Source organism: Musca autumnalis, unplaced genomic scaffold, assembly GCF_047663935.1.
Source record: "Musca autumnalis isolate F117 unplaced genomic scaffold, ASM4766393v1 scaffold_1, whole genome shotgun sequence".
NCBI classification, from domain to species: domain Eukaryota; kingdom Metazoa; phylum Arthropoda; class Insecta; order Diptera; family Muscidae; genus Musca; species Musca autumnalis.
In genome coordinates this window covers 280,910,557-280,926,757 of record NW_027411644.1, presented here as the reverse complement: position 1 = coordinate 280,926,757, position 16,201 = coordinate 280,910,557, and the positions used below count along the sequence as shown (strand labels likewise).

The window sequence follows — 16,201 nt, the reverse complement described above, 5'->3', positions numbered from 1 at the left end:
TTCTAGATTTTGTTTTTTCTCTCCCTTGTCTTTGCAATCAACGGATGTCCGGTTTACTTTCTGCGGACATCCGACTTCCCGTTTCCCTGACTCTTCAGAGTACATTTGGGACACGTTGGCTTATACGTATCACGTAATCCACATCCGTAACAAAAGATGCGCCGTGCTTTCATACAATCTACATATATATGTCCAGTTTCGTCACAATTCCAGCATTTCACTATACGTAGAGCACAAATGTCCTCCTGAGTATCATCGTCTTGTACTTGAGGAATATCTGACATATCTACTATCTCAGCTATCCGCGTCCTCACTAATTTCGTGTCTGTATGAGTCACTTCTTGCATAAAACGTTCATGCCTTCTAACTTCCTTTCGGAGCTGAGACATGCTGTCAATCTGGAAATGTAACAACTCATATCTAACATCGGGTTTTAAGTTCTTTATTACTGTTCCGCAAAGCTCGGTTTCAGTAATGGAATGTTTGAGTTTATCGGTCATTGAAGTTATTACTTCCAAGTAGTCATCAATAGATTCTTGAGGTCGTTGCTTTCGCCGTCGTATTTCATCCATGATATCGAAATCACTAAAATCATCTTTAAAATAACTTTTGAGGGCAGCGGTCAAAGTTTGCCAGGTAATGTCATCTGTATTCCTGTGGAATCTCCAATACCACTGCAAAGCTTTTCCATCAAAAATGCCATGCGCATTCTTGCACAAAAGTTCATAGTCCCCATTCAAGGTGTTAGCAGTTAATGTATTGATACGGTAAATGAATTCTTCAACTCTTATATCTGACGAATTTCCAGTAAATTTAACTTTCCAATTGCGAATAATGTTAAGAACTTTCTCAGAATTCATTACCTCTAATCCATGTGGTTGTCCTGTGCTAGTAGTAGTTATTATGTTCCTATCATTGTTAGGATCTGAGCCTCTAGATGCTAAGGTGTTATCTGTTCTTAACATTCTTAACTCGTTCGTTATGACAGCTGTCAATTCTTCCCTTAAACTAGTCACCGATTCGCTAATCATAGACCTAATATGAGTATCATCCGGAACGGTTCGCGTATTTGTATTCCTATTAGAATTTCTTGTATTCTGTGACCTAGTTATTCTTCTTGCTGAATTTTGCGTTGCTTCTGCATTGTCATTTTCCATATTTATCGTAAAGCTACAGTTAGTTGGTTCATCCACATCAAACGCGTTCAAATTTTCCCTACTTCTTGTAAGTGGCATGATTATCAAATAATTACCAGTTAATAAAATTTGTATATGCTCAAACTCAACTTAAATATATCAATAAAATATTCAAATGTAAAATTATTTCCACTACTCTTGAAAGCTTCAGTAAAAAGCGTAAAAAAAATCATAAAATCAAATTCTTTCCGAAGATACAATAATTTTGACTGCGATGGAAAATTGTCAAGGAGATTGGAAGCAAAATACTTCATAACCAATAATCTCTACTAAACATATTCTATCTAAACCAAAAGAAAATAAATTTTTGTATAGGGGTTGAAATCTGTTTGGGAGATTGGCAACGAAACAATCCATTACCAATTATCTCAACCAAATAAGTTTCACCCAAAACCCAAGAACAAAATCAAGAAGTATATTCCAATATAAACCAGAATGAAATCTCACCTAACTTCTTCTCAAGTATATCCAGACTCTTCAATTATTTGGTACACGTCGATATAAACCAACATGTAATCCAATAATAAGGCCATAGATAGATTACCAAAAGATAAAAAAAATATGCGTCAATTTGCACGTTAGATTCAAATAAAAGGGGCACATCATACTTTGAATGTTTTATGAATAGACTAAATTTAAAATTCTTTTCGCGATGTGGCCCCACGTTGGGCGCCATAAAATTTCTGTGACGACCCGCTTCCCTACAGACCCTATTCCTTCCGGCCCAACGCTATCTTTAATTCCGGCTGTGCTCAGGGCTAATGGGGGGTGTTCTTACCGGTAGAAATTAGTCTGGGTCGACCAAGAAAAATTAATTTGTTTAGGTAGCATTATTATTACGTGAAATTGACCTAACACTCTAGTAACTTCGGAAATGAATAAGATAGAAGAAGATTCCGATGTTGTCCGTCTTCTCACGTCGAATTACCCTCCCAACCATGCCGACTTTTAAAATATCTTGTCAGCCCACCTACTTTTTACCTAAACCATTCAATTTCGTGGAAAATATCTCGGAATTAGTTTAAAAATTCATATTTATATTTAATTCAAAACATAAATCAACGAACGTATTTTAATAATATGAAAATAGCAATAAATAAGTTATTACGTATTTGAATAATACTAAGATAAAACAAAGATTCCGTATTCAATAAAAAATATTTATATTGTAATATTTTAGATGTTTTGATCTCTCAGCACATTTTATGTCATAGAAAGAAATTATAATCTATATTTCATTTAATACTCACTTTTTACAGCATCCACTCCAACAAGCGCTTGTAGTCTGGATCCTTTAATTCTTGATCAAATATTTTAAGGGTATAAAATGTGTTGAGATCGAAATATGATGATTGTGTGGGAAGTTAAAAGTATATAAACGCTTAAACTAATTGCAGCTCTTCGAAAAATATCTTAGTTTTGATAGTTTGGTCCATGATAATTGTACAATGCATCCAATGATAAAAAATAGCTATTTATCAACGATGAAACTGTTTGCATACATATGTTTTCGCACTGGTAGTTCTTTGATTTGATGCAACAAAAAGATGCGGTTAAATTGAAGGCAAATGATGTTAAATAAGCAAACATCCTTTAGAAAAAATTTTGTTGAACGAATTTAATCCCAAGTCATTATTTTTGAACTTCTGGACAATTAATCTGTACTGAAATCTTCTAGGCAATCAATCCAAATTGAAATCTTCTAGGCAATATCCTTTTTTTCAAAAATTCCTTGTATAAATTGTGGCAATATTTTTTTTTCTTCAAAATTTCAGTAATATCCTTGTATACATTTCAGACATTATATGTATATTCCACAATTATAGTCAAAATCCGGGTAATGATTAAGATTTTATCCTTCTCAATGTTATGGAGAAAATCCTTGAATCCTTTTCAAATTTCTAGGCAAAGTCCTTCAAATTATATTAGGCCGTATCCTTTTATAGGCAAGTCCTCAATATCCTTAATAATTTTCTTTTATAAATATTTTTCCGAACTTCGTAATGACCAGTTTCAAAATTAAATATCGAATGCATGAAAATTTCAAAAGTTTTCAGAAGGAAAACTATTTTTCGAAAAACAAAATTGTCTGTGGCTTCTATATTTTGAAATTGTTTCTAAATCAAAGCTCAAAGTGCTCACAATGTCTCCTATAATACTTCCCCTGGAACAAAATTTCATAGTGGACATCTCCCAGACGTTTAGTCACCTTGCCTTTAAGCCATTTGTTGATGCGTGGATTTCCGGAAAGAAAGTACACAATTTGATTCCTTTCCAGTTCTCTGTACTTACAGCTGTTCTTCAGGTATTGTTTGGCTGTCACTTTACTATTAGTTTCTTCTGGCCGCACTAGATCCAGACGTGTTCGTAGTTGGCGTCCTAAAAACAACTGTGCTGGCGACTGTCCTGTCGTAGAATGGGGTGCATTTCTGTACTGCCTCAGGAATTCGTTTAAATTCTCCTTCAGAGTCATTTTCGTTGTACACATAGCCTTTAATGCATTCTTCACAGTTTGGACACTTCGCTCTGCTTGGCCGTTAGTTGCTGGGTGGTAAGGGGCAGTAAATTTGTGATACTTCACGCCAATTCGTTGTATAAAATTCTTGAATTCTGCAGAAGAAAAATTTGTTCCATTGTCCGAAACTAATATTGATGGCACTCCATATGTAGCAAACACTTCATCAAGCAATGTTATGGTTGCAGCTGCGTTCATTGATTTGGTAACCTTTACCTCCAACCATTTAGAGAATGCATCACTAATAATGAGTAACATCATTCCCTCAAAGGGTCCCGCATAGTCTATGTGGACTCGCTCCCACGGAGCCTTGGGGTACTCCCAATGGTGATCTGTGCACTTCTTCGGAACATTTGCATATTTTGCACATCGCTCGCATTCCCTCGCAGTACCCTCAATGTCTTTGTCGATGCCGGGCCAGTATATAAAGGACCGGGCTATGCCTTTCATCTTAACCATTCCTAGATGGGCACCATGCAAATCTTTCATTAAATCGCCCCGAAATCTAGGAGGGATCACGATCCGGTGTTCGAACGTTAAACACCCAGATGATAATTTGTAGTTAATTTCTGGTGACTTGTAACCGGCTTTTGACAAACACTGTCCACTTTCCAATAACTTTACAATCTTACCAAGATGTGGATCCTTTCTCGTTTCCTGCGCAATTCGTTGGGCAGTTACTGGTAATTGATTAATTTGACGAATCATGACACTGTCGAATTCATCAAAATCGTAAGCTGTGGCCTGAAGACCGAGCTTGTTCACTTTTTTTGGTGGTGTTACTCGATACAAATAATCGGCATTAATTTTTTTATTAATTTTCTCGTTTAGAGTTAAGCTTAATGATCTGAAATTATTTGCAAGTGAAAAAGGAAAGCCATGGACTCGAACCCACATAGTCACCAAATTACGTTACCTGGTTTCATTGGTGGTAAAACAAATCCTCGGACGTATCGACTATGTAATGGCTTCTCTGTCCTAGAACTTATCGTTTTTCAAATGCAAATGTGTTTTTATACATTAACGGATATTTGGCCGTTGAAATGTATTTTCTTCACAACAACCGCTTTTTGCGATGCCTTTGAAGTTATGAGTTTTGGCTTTGAACGCTAACACGCCGTGACAACATTTTTTTTGATATGTTTTCAAGGACGTGGGTTCAAATCCCAGCCGGGCTCAGCCTATTTTTTATTTTTTTTTTTTTTGAAATTTTGCCTGTTAGGGCGAAGATCATTTTTTTTTTTTAATGATTTTATTAATTTTCTCGTTTAGAGTTAAGCTTAATGATCTGAAATTATTTGCAAGTGAAAAAGGAAAGCCATGGACTCGAACCCACATAGTCACCAAATTACGTTACCTGGTTTCATTGGTGGTAAAGCAAATCTTCGGACGTATCGACTATGTAATGGCTTCTCTGTCCTAGAACTTATCGTTTTTCAAATGCAAATGTGTTTTTATACATTAACGGATATTTGGCCGTTGAAATGTATTTTCTTCACAACAACCGCTTTTTGCGATGCCTTTGAAGTTATGAGTTTTGGCTTTGAACGCTAACACGCCGTGACAACATTTTTTTTGATATGTTTTCAAGGACGTGGGTTCAAATACCAGCCGGGCTCAGCCTATTTTTTATTTTTTTTTTTTGAAATTTTGCCTGTTAGGGCGAAGATCATTTTTTTTTTTAATGATTTTATTAATTTTCTCGTTTAGAGTTAAGCTTAATGATCTGAAATTATTTGCAAGTGAAAAAGGAAAGCCATGGACTCGAACCTCGGCATTAATGTTTTCTTTCGAAGTTTTGTGGACCACCTCAAAATCAAAATTAGAAAGGAAGTCGGCGTAGTTTGCCATACGGGATATGCATAAAACAGGCAGCGTCGTACTCGGATGGAGAATTTGTACCAGCGGTTTGTGGTCAGTAATCAGAGTCCAATGACGGGCATACAAGTACTTAAAAAACTTTTGGACGGCCCACACTATGGCCAGCGCCTCTTTATCAATTTGCGAATATCGTTGCTCCGTCGCGTAAGCAGCACTTGTGGCGATATCAACATTTGCTTTATTTTTGTATATGCTGTATCTGTATTTTTATTCCAATAGAACATACCTTTTTTCAAAACATCTCGAAGAGGTCTTTCCAGCGTAGACAGTTTTGGTATGAAATTCGAATAATACGACGCCTTTCCTAAAAATAGTTGTAATTCCTCCAACGTACTTGGTTTTGCCGCATGCATAACTGCTTCAATGTGCTTGTTGGATTTATGAATTCCTTTAGCGTCAATTTTGTGACCCAAAAATTCAATCGATGACGTCACAAACACGCATTTTTTGATCCAAATTCCTTCAATTTGGATAAAGCAATCTCAAGGACTTTCAAAAGTTCATTTACGTCTCTGGCGAATACCAGGAAATCGTCAAAAAAATTAAGAATATTAGGAATACCCTGTATAGCCGTTTCCATTGTCCTTTGCCAGATGGCCGGAATGTTAGCAGCTCCATAAACTGCACGAGTTGGGCGTATCTGTCCGTGTGTTGGAGTATTCAGCGTCAGGACATTGGCAAATTCGTCGTCAAGAACCAAGTGTGAATATGCGTCAGTAATGTCCAAATGGGCAAACACGGTCGAGCCCTTCATCCTGTTGAAAATATCCTCCGCTTTTGGAATGGGATGTTCGTCTATTACCATCTGTGGATTTACGGTTGGTTTGTAGTTACCCGTGATACGTATACCTCCATTCTTCTTCGTTACTACATGTGTAGTAGATGCCCATTCTGAATATTCTACTCTTTTGTAAAAACCCGCTGCAATTTTAGCATCTATTTCTTTGACATATGCATCCCGTAATGCGAATGGTATTTCTCGGGGTCTTGCAAATTTTGGAGTAGAATCTTGCTTTAACTGCACTTTAATAGGTGGACCTTTGAACTTACCCGCGACATCACTGAATATATCTTCATGTTTGGCTAATATCAGTTGTAGTCGTTGCTGTTGATGTTCAGACAGAATAGGTTTTCTTACTGATACGGAGGCTACCTTCTCTCCTGCCGCTGCTGACAACTCCGTCCCCACTGGTGTCTCTGTAGGGTCATGGAATAATTCTGCAAAATTTATTTCCCGAACAAAATGTGCGATCCACTCACGACCACACAACGTGTCAAATTCTCCATCCACTACGTATAAGTTCAGCCTACGACTGGTTCTGCCTAAAGACACATTCACAACGGTCCGTCCGACGCACGTAATCTTGTGCCCTGTATAACTTGAGAATCGCCGGTCAGATTTTTTTAACACTGGTGTCTGCTTAATATTTTTTAAATTCTTCAAGCTAATAACACTGCATGGAGCACCAGTATCCAGTTCCATATCCACTTTCTGGACGTCTATTTTCATTGTGATCATTTTCCGATCGAATGGCCCTTTCGTTTTGACTGTTGCCACCTGATACGTATGTGCTTCCTCGCTCTCATCTGACGACACCGACTCATCTATCTGTTTTGTGCTTGACTTGCACATTTTACTTATGTGGCCTGGCTTGCCGCATGTAAAGCACTTTGCATTCTTGAATTTACAATCCTTCCGTACGTGTCGACCACCGCAACCATAACATCTCTCCTCTGCCGTTTTATTCGCCTTCTGCTTGACACCATTTTTCGTCTTTACAGGTATAAATCCCAATTTGCATGTAGGTTCTGTCGTAATATTCTCGCCTGTATTTACTACAGTCGCTGATACTTGAGTTAACTCCCTTGCCGTGGCACACTCATATGCCTCCGCAAAACTCTTTGGTTGCTTGGCAATAATCTCGTCACAAATATTGCGAGATTCAACCCCGAATATCATTTGCTCTATCAGCATCCTATCCAGGAATGCCCCATACTCACACGATGCCGCTGCTTGCTTCAAGCGCAATGAAAAATTTGCCAAAGACTCCCCCACGTCCTGGCGTATCTGTCGAAATCTAAAACTTTCCGCATAAATATTTCTCCTTCCGTCGAAATGATTGATCAGTGTTGTTTTGATTTCTTCGTATTTCATTTCTTCTGGCTTCTTGGGACTAATTAGAATTTTGAGAGCTGTATTTAGCTCGGCACCCATGTGTACACGCGCATAGTTATGATAATCTTCTTGCGCAATCTTGCTCAATTTCAACGACCAATCGAATCTGTCGAAATAGTCTCTAACTGTTGAGCCATCTGCGATTTTGTATTCGCTTATTGCAAAACGTGGTGGTCTCGTTGCATTTATGTCGTCTGACGTCACAGACTGCGGCCGCGATGTTTGCACCGCCTCCGTCACAGCCGTGCGAATTGCATCCGCCAATGAAGCAAAAACTGCATTCATCTGCTCCTGGTTCATAATGTCTGTCCACTTCTGACACCAATATTATATACTCAAAGTCTGGAGTTTTAATTTAATTCAGTTTATTATTATTTCATTAATGCCCGTAATTTCTAGCCCTAGGTAACCGGGTAGGTAGATACCTATTAGTTATCTTTACCTACGCGTTTGGTAATTTCTACATGCCATTTACCGAGGCTTGTAAATTTTGAAAACTTGTGGTAACATTGGTGACTTTCATTCATGATTTCGTAAAAACATTGCCACATATAAGTGTTTTACAATTTTTAACACATTGGCAAGGATCAACCAGGTAAAATCCTTGGTGAAAGTAACACGGCCGTTTTCGACCCGGTAACGTTACCTATGGATTGAAATTATGAAATTTTGCTTACACGGGGGATATCTATGAACGCATAGATAACTACGCGTAGAAATTACGGGCATAAGAAGGATTGCGATGTACAAGTTGCAAGAGTAAACTTAGAACTAACTAGTAAAAAATAAAGAATGTAAAAAGAGAATAGAGTTGCCATCTGACAGATAAAATAAAAGTGATGTCAATATCGAAATTACATATATAACAATTATAAAATTTGAGGCAATAAATGAGGTTATTCATGTTCATTATTTTTCCAAATACTTTCTTATTGTTCTTATCTACACGTTTGCTGCGGATGTCATGGAAAGATTTGCATTGGTTTCGAAGACATAGCCCCGATTTGTTTTAAAAAGTCAATAATTAATCATGTTTAGATAAGGCCATAAAATTCGAACCCGATCTAACAAAACAAAACCCAAAGACGGTTTTTATCTATTGGGTCTGTACTTTCATAAAAACAGCATTAGAACTTGATTGTACAAAATTACATTGAAAATGTTGCACAGTGATATTGAACGGTTTAGTATCTTTGGATAAGAACCAGAGAAAACAGGATAAAAATACCATTTGCTTTGCCATTTTAACCTTTAAGAACTGTTTATACCGCGATCATATGCCCTAGAAAGTTGTTTACGGAGATCTAATGTACATTTTTGTGATTGCTTGTTTGCTTCAAATTTAATCGATTTGCTATCTGTAGACCCATACCCGAGAAAAATATAAAAAGAAATTACATTTTGACGATTATGACCTAGTAGATGAAGATTTAAGGCATTTATGTGTTCACAATTTTCTTTTTCTTTGAGAAGTGCTACAACTTTGACTCTGAGATTAATTCAAATTTCCTTACGGTTTGGAAGATATATTATTGACAAAATTTCGCTTTTTGGCACCAAAGCCACAAACCTTTGGAGGCTTATAACCGCGAAATTTGATTAGATAAGAAAAAACGGAGAGACACGTGTCTTCTCGTTTTAGGTCTTCTATCACGCTGCGGTGTCAGAATATGGTTAATAATTTTCGTTTTGCATAGTGTGGTTAACTTGCTCGCCTACCACACAGAAGATGCTCGTTCGTTGAAACTCCATCTCAATATTAATATCCTTGAGATGTTCGAGGAAATACAGAACATTATAAAAAAATTCATATTAATTGTTCGTTTATGGCAACAATATCTTGCTATTGGTCCTCAAAACAATATTCCGTCAAAATATACAAAGGCTGTAGGTCGTTTCAAAATGCTGCACTAAGGATCTATTTTCTCCCTATACTTTCCAGAGGTATTTTCGGGATTCCAAAGCCAAAATCGGGCTGTTTTGCATTTATGGCAACAATCTCTTGCTATTGGTTCTCAAAACAATATTCCGTCAAAATTTACAAAGGTTGTAGGTCGTTTCAAAATACTGCACTATGGATCTATTTTTTTCTCTATACTTTCCGAAGTATTTTCGTGTTTCCAAAGCCAAAATCGGACTGTTTTGCATTGGTCCATTATCCAACAATACATATTGGGTCAAATATTCATTATTTGCATACTTGTCTGTGGCCGATTCGTCATTGTTTAATATGGTCTCAAGCGTTTTTTACCTTTATGAAGACCCTTCATGACGGTTTTTTTTATCACTGAAATTTATCACATTCAATACTTTTAGTCCATTGTTAGCCGCAAAAGACAAAAAAATGCATAATGACTACAAACATTTTCAAAAAATAGTTTTATAGTACCGCTTTTCCCGTTGCAATACATTTTGTCAACTCAAAATAGTAGGTAATTATTATTATGCAATTTTTGTCTTTGTAATACATTTGTTGTCTAACTGTATCATCTTTTCTCCAAACATATGTATGTATGTACGTACTTTACAATTTAGTTGAAAATAACACACATATTCAATACATAGGTATAAAATAAACATAGCCTTCCTCGCCAACTGCCTATTTAAGCGAAAAATATTGCAGAAAATGCACGGAAATTTAAAAAGTTCTGTTTCAGTTTTCCTATATTGGAATCCCTATTTATTTAAATTTCAATGTGACAATCAATTTTCAAAATGATATTCAGTCTGACAAACCCCCCAGGTAAGAACACAACAAAAAAAAAAGGAAGAAAAGAAAAAAATTGAAAAAGCAGCCAAAAGGATGGAAGGAAAATTAATATCTGAAAATGGTGTGGAGGAATTTGGGTAAGTAAATTGTAAATTGTGGTGAATAGTGAAATAGTGAGATTAAAATGTTAAATCTTTAAGATATCCACAAATATATTGGCCCATTGGAATAATTTCATTTTATCTGTTTGTGAAATTAATTGCAATAATGCCTAAATGTCTTTTGTGTATCATTAAAATATTGGCGGCAATTATTTGGCATATATTCCGAAAGGTCTATTTGTGGATATTGAAGTTCGGGAGATTATTTCAATTCAATAGGAAATATTTGATATTGTTTATGTATTTATTTATTTTATGTGTAGTTTATATATTAGTAATAGGATATTTGTTATTTGTATATTTTTGGATATATTATTATGTATTAAAATTCGTTGGTGTTTATTTGTTTAATTATTTTTTTCAATTAATACTATAATCTGTTGTTACTAATCCATGTATGTTGTTTTGTTTTTTGTTGTTACATGAATTTGAGAAATAATAAAAAAAAACATTTGACAAAAAGAAAATGTTTTTTTTTCTTTTTTTCAGGCTTGTCATTCAATTGGAATGTCTATGTACATATGTATCTATGTATATCTTGCGGCTAACTTCTTGGATTTGGATACGATGATGGGCATGAATTTGATAACAAAACAAGAATTTGACAAATATAACAAACATGTTTCCTTTTGTTTTACAGGTCTGTCAGGAGCATCAATATTGTGTGGCAGATGACCCCTGTAATGATCTATTGTGCGAAAGTTAAAATAATAACCCAGCAAAATGTTTGCCTCTAAAGATGCAGTTAAATTATATGTACAAGTAATCTGGAAGTGCATCCAATTCTGCATTTTCACTCATGATTTTTACAAGAGCGTGACTACTGAAAGATGCACTCCATAGCACTGCATTTTAACTAACCCCTTGGCACTGCATTTTAACTGACCCTTGGCACTGCATTTTAACTGCAAATGGATGTGATTCTTTGGATTGCATCCAAAAGCGGTTAAAATGTGAGGAATGGAGTGCCTTTTTCATGACTCCGTTTGAACTGCATCAAAACATGCCGTGATAGAAGTAGTCTACATTGCACTGCTTCCAATTTATTTTGCTGGGAAATAATTGTGGACTTGTAATGGCATTTGTGTTATGTGCGAGTGTGAGCATTTCCAGAATATTCCACTTCTACTTCTACTACTCTTCTCTTCTTTTTAGCACATTCCATTTCATTGTTAAAGATGGGATGCAACAGATTCCTCCAAGGCATTGAATAAGAAAAAAATGAAACTGCTGTGATATTTCAAACTTTACATGACTGAACATAACTGGTGCTAATAATGTTTGCCATCTACATTTACTTTCCTGGTTTAGAATCACATAAACCGTTGTTATGCATCTAGATTCTAGAATGGTGAAGGCAAGTCGAATTCTTTTATTTTGTTAGAATACGAACATTTAGTGATTTTTATCTCCCCCTTCTTTCCTTGTACAGCTCAAATTCTCTGGTATTTATTCCTTTCACATGAACATTATTCTTTGCCCTACATGAGTGCTATTACCTATATTTATAATGCAAAGAATTTCCGTACATATCGTGTTCCATGACTGTTCCAAAGATTTGTATCAGAAAAAACACGTATGCCCATGAGAATCTCAGTAAATGTAAGAAAGAAGACGATGAGCATAACTCAATATTTTTTATCTGTACTTTTCTTTACTCTTAACTTCTTTACAAAAACCACAAAATTTGTTTTAAAATTGTCCAGAGAAGGAAGGAAGGTAAAATAACCAAGGATGCAAACAAGAGTGTGAATAAAAAGTTATGTTTTTGTTTATTCTTATATGAAAAGTCCAAGTGCTGTTGTTTTATTTTCTTTAAAGGATGTTTAGATAGATGACCACTGTGGTGACCTATTGTACCAAAGATGACGATTGTGGTCAACTATTGTGCGACAACTATTTGCGATAGATGCCCACTGTGGTCAACTATTGTGTGATAGATGTCCACTGTGGCCAACAATTGTGCGATAGATGACCACTGTGGTCACCAATTTGCGATAGATGAACACTATTCTCAACTATTGTGCGATAGATGACCACTGTGGTCAACTATTGTACGATAGATGACCACACAATAGTTGGCCACAGTGGAATCTATTAGACAATAGGTGACCACAGTCGTCATCTATCGTACATTAGGAGACCGCGGTACAATATAGTACTATAGATGACCACAGTACAATATCATATAATAATTGTTCCACAAACATCCCATAAGGGACAAGGGAGACTTCTGTCATATCAATGAGTGCACCCCGATTCATATTAGCTCAATGATATGGGACCTACAGTTTATCGCCGAGTCCGAACGGCGTGTCTAAGATACCACTTTTGTAGAGAAGTTTTACATGGCTGAAATACTCAGGAAATGTCGCCAACATTACTGAGGGGTATTTTGCCACCGTTGAAAAGTGTTTGATGTTGCCTGGCCGGGAAATCGAACCCACGACCTTCTGTGTGCAAGGCGGGTGTGCATACCATTGCACCACGGTGGCACCCTAATATATATATATGAATACAGTCGTCATATTTCGTACAATAGGCAGTGGTAATCATCTACACATCCTTGAAAAGAAATAAAACAACAATATTTTGGCGTTTCATATAAACAAAAACAGAATTTTTATTCACACTCTTGTTTGCATCCTTGGTTATTTCTCGGATTGCATTTTTTCATAACTCCGTGTGGTCTGCATCGAAGGATGTAGTGAAATCATAACTCCACATGCACAACTTCCAAAAATGTTTGCTGGGAATCTGTTGCATCCCATCTTTAACAATGAAAAATGCAATCCGTTGGATACAATTTATAAGCAGTGGTCATATATCGCACAATAGTTGACCACAATCGTCATCTTTGGTACAATAGGTCACCACAGTGGTCATCTATCTTAACATCCGTTAAAGAAAATAAAACAACAGCACTTGGACTTTTCATATAAGAATAAACAAAAACAGAACTTTTTATTCACACTCTTGTTTGCATCCTTGGTTATTTCTCGGATTGCATTTTTTCATAACTCCGTGTGGTCTGCATCGAAGGATGTAGTGAAATCATAACTCCACATGCACAACTTCCAAAAATGTTTGCTGGGAATCTGTTGCATCCCATCTTTAACAATGAAAAATGCAATCCGTTGGATACAATTTATAAGCAGTGGTCATATATCGCACAATAGTTGACCACAATCGTCATCTTTGGTACAATAGGTCACCACAGTGGTCATCTATCTTAACATCCGTTAAAGAAAATAAAACAACAGCACTTGGACTTTTCATATAAGAATAAACAAAAACAGAACTTTTTATTTACACTCTTGTTTGCATCATTGGTTATCTCCCTTCCTTCTCTGGACAATTTTAAAACAAATTTTGTGGTTTTTGTAAAGAAGATAAGAGTAAAGAAAAGTACAGATAAAAAATATTGAGTTATGCTCATCATCTTCTTTCTAACATTTACTGAGATTCTCATGGGCACACGTGTTTTTTCTGATACAAATCTTTGGAACAGTCATGGAACACGATAAGTACGGAAATTCTTTGCATTATAAATATAGGTAATAGCACTCATGTAGGGCAAAGAATAATGTTCATGTGAAAGGAATAAATACCAGAGAATTTGAGCTGTACAAGGAAAGAAGGGGGAGATAAAAATCACTAAATGTTCGTATTCTAACAAAATAAAAGAATTCGACTTGCCTTCACCATTCTAGAATCTAGATGCATAACAACGGTTTATGTGATTCTAAACCAGGAAAGTAAATGTAGATGGCAAACATTATTAGCACCAGTTATGTTCAGTCATGTAAAGTTTGAAATATCACAGCAGTTTCATTTTTTTCTTATTCAATGCCTTGGAGGAATCTGTTGCATCCCATCTTTAACAATGAAATGGAATGTGCTAAAAAGAAGAGAAGAGTAGTAGAAGTAGAAGTGGAATATTCTGGAAATGCTCACACTCGCACATAACACAAATGCCATTAAAAGTCCACAATTATTTATTATTTCAACTTTCGCACAATAGATCATTACAGGGGTCATCTGCCACACAATATTGATGCTCCTGACAGACCTGTAAAATAAAAGGAAACATGTTTGTTATATTTGTCAAATTCTTGTTTTGTTATCAAATTCATGCCCATCATCGTATCCAAATCCAAGAAGTTAGCCGCAAGATATACATAGATACATATGTACATAGACATTCCAATTGAATGACAAGCCTGAAAAAAAGAAAAAAAAATTTTCTTTTTGTCAAATGTTTTTTTATTATTATTTCTCAAATTTATGTAACAACAAAAAACAAAACAACATACATGGATTAGTAACAACAGATTATAGTATTAATTGAAAAAATAATTAAACAAATAAACACCAACGAATTTTAATACATAATAATATATCCAAAAATATACAAATAACAAATATCCTATTACTAATATATAAACTACAAATAAAATAAATAAATAGATAATCAATATCAAATATTTCCTATTGACTTGAAATAATCTCCCGAACTTCAATATCCACAAATAGACCTTTCGGAATATATGCCAAATAATTGCCGCCAATATTTTAATGATACACAAAAGGCATTTAGGCATTATTGCAATTAATTTCACAAACAGATAAAATGACATTATTCCAATTGGCCAATATATTTGTGGATATCTTAAAGATTTAACATTTTAATCTCACTATTTCACTATTCACCACTATTTACACTCTACTTACCCAAATTCCTCCACACCATTTTCAGATATTAATTTTCCTTCCATCCTTTTGGCTGTTTTTTCAATTTTTTTCTTTTCTTCCTTTTTTTTGTTGTGTTCTTACCTGGGGGGTTTGTCAGACTGAATATCAATTTGAAAATTGATTGTCACATTGAAATTTAAATAAATAGGGATTCCAATATAGGAAAACTGAAACAGAAGTTTTTAAATTTCCGTGCATTTTCTGCAATATTTTTCGCTTAAATAGGCAGTTGGCGAGGAAGGCTATGTTTATTTTATACCTATGTATGTATTGAATATGTGTGTTATTTTCAACTAAATTGTAAAGTACATACATACATACATATGTTTGGAGAAAAGATGATACAGTTAGACAACAAATGTATTACAAAGACAAAAATTGCATAATAATTGTTCGTTTATGGGAATAATATATGTAAAAACTATACAAACAATTTATAACAAATACGGACTAAAATAATAATTACCTACTACCTATTTTGAGTTGACAAAATGTATTGCAACGGGAAAAGCGGTACTATAAAACTATTTTTTGAAAATGTTTGTAGTCATTATGCATTTTTTTGACTTTTGCGGCTAACAATGGACTAACAGTATTGAATGTGATAAAGTTCAGTGATAAAAAAACCGTCATGAAGGGTCTTCATAAAGGTAAAAAACGCTTGAGACCATATTAAACAATGACGAATCGGCCACAGACAAGTATGCAAATAATGAATTTTTGAAAATGTTTGTAGTCATTATGCATTTTTTTGACTTTTGCGGCTAACAATGGACTAACAGTATTGAATGTGATAAAGTTCAGTGA

General features: G+C 35.3%; 1 protein-coding gene and 1 long non-coding RNA gene across 2 annotated transcripts; both read right to left on the bottom strand.

Moving 5' to 3' along the window:
* Positions 1 to 3,318: 3,318 nt before the first annotated feature.
* LOC141392002 (uncharacterized) lies at positions 3,319 to 8,068 on the bottom strand. The gene is made up of 3 exons (XM_073964843.1): positions 7,060 to 8,068; positions 6,643 to 6,789; positions 3,319 to 4,475 (listed from the first exon to the last, which is right to left on the bottom strand). Exons 1-3 carry the CDS (start codon positions 8,066 to 8,068, stop codon positions 3,319 to 3,321), a joined length of 2,313 nt encoding a protein of 770 aa, XP_073820944.1.
* A 6,363-nt stretch (positions 8,069 to 14,431) lies between these two features.
* LOC141391295 (uncharacterized) lies at positions 14,432 to 15,475 on the bottom strand. Its single transcript, XR_012409616.1, has 4 exons — positions 15,374 to 15,475; positions 14,778 to 14,862; positions 14,597 to 14,711; positions 14,432 to 14,540 (listed from the first exon to the last, which is right to left on the bottom strand). It is a non-coding gene; the product is annotated as an uncharacterized lncRNA (long non-coding RNA).
* Between the last annotated feature and the right edge of the window lie 726 nt (positions 15,476 to 16,201).

Coding starts and splice junctions, on each gene's coding strand:
- LOC141392002 (XM_073964843.1), bottom strand. CDS start 8,068: ATGAACCAGGAGCAGATGAATGCAGTTTTTGCTTCATTGGCGGATGCA. Junction 6,790..7,059: donor GGATATGGAACTGGATACTG/GTGCTCCATGCA, acceptor ATGACCCTACAG/AGACACCAGTGGGGACGGAG. Junction 4,476..6,642: donor TATATTCAGTGATGTCGCGG/GTAAGTTCAAAG, acceptor CACCAAAAAAAG/TGAACAAGCTCGGTCTTCAG.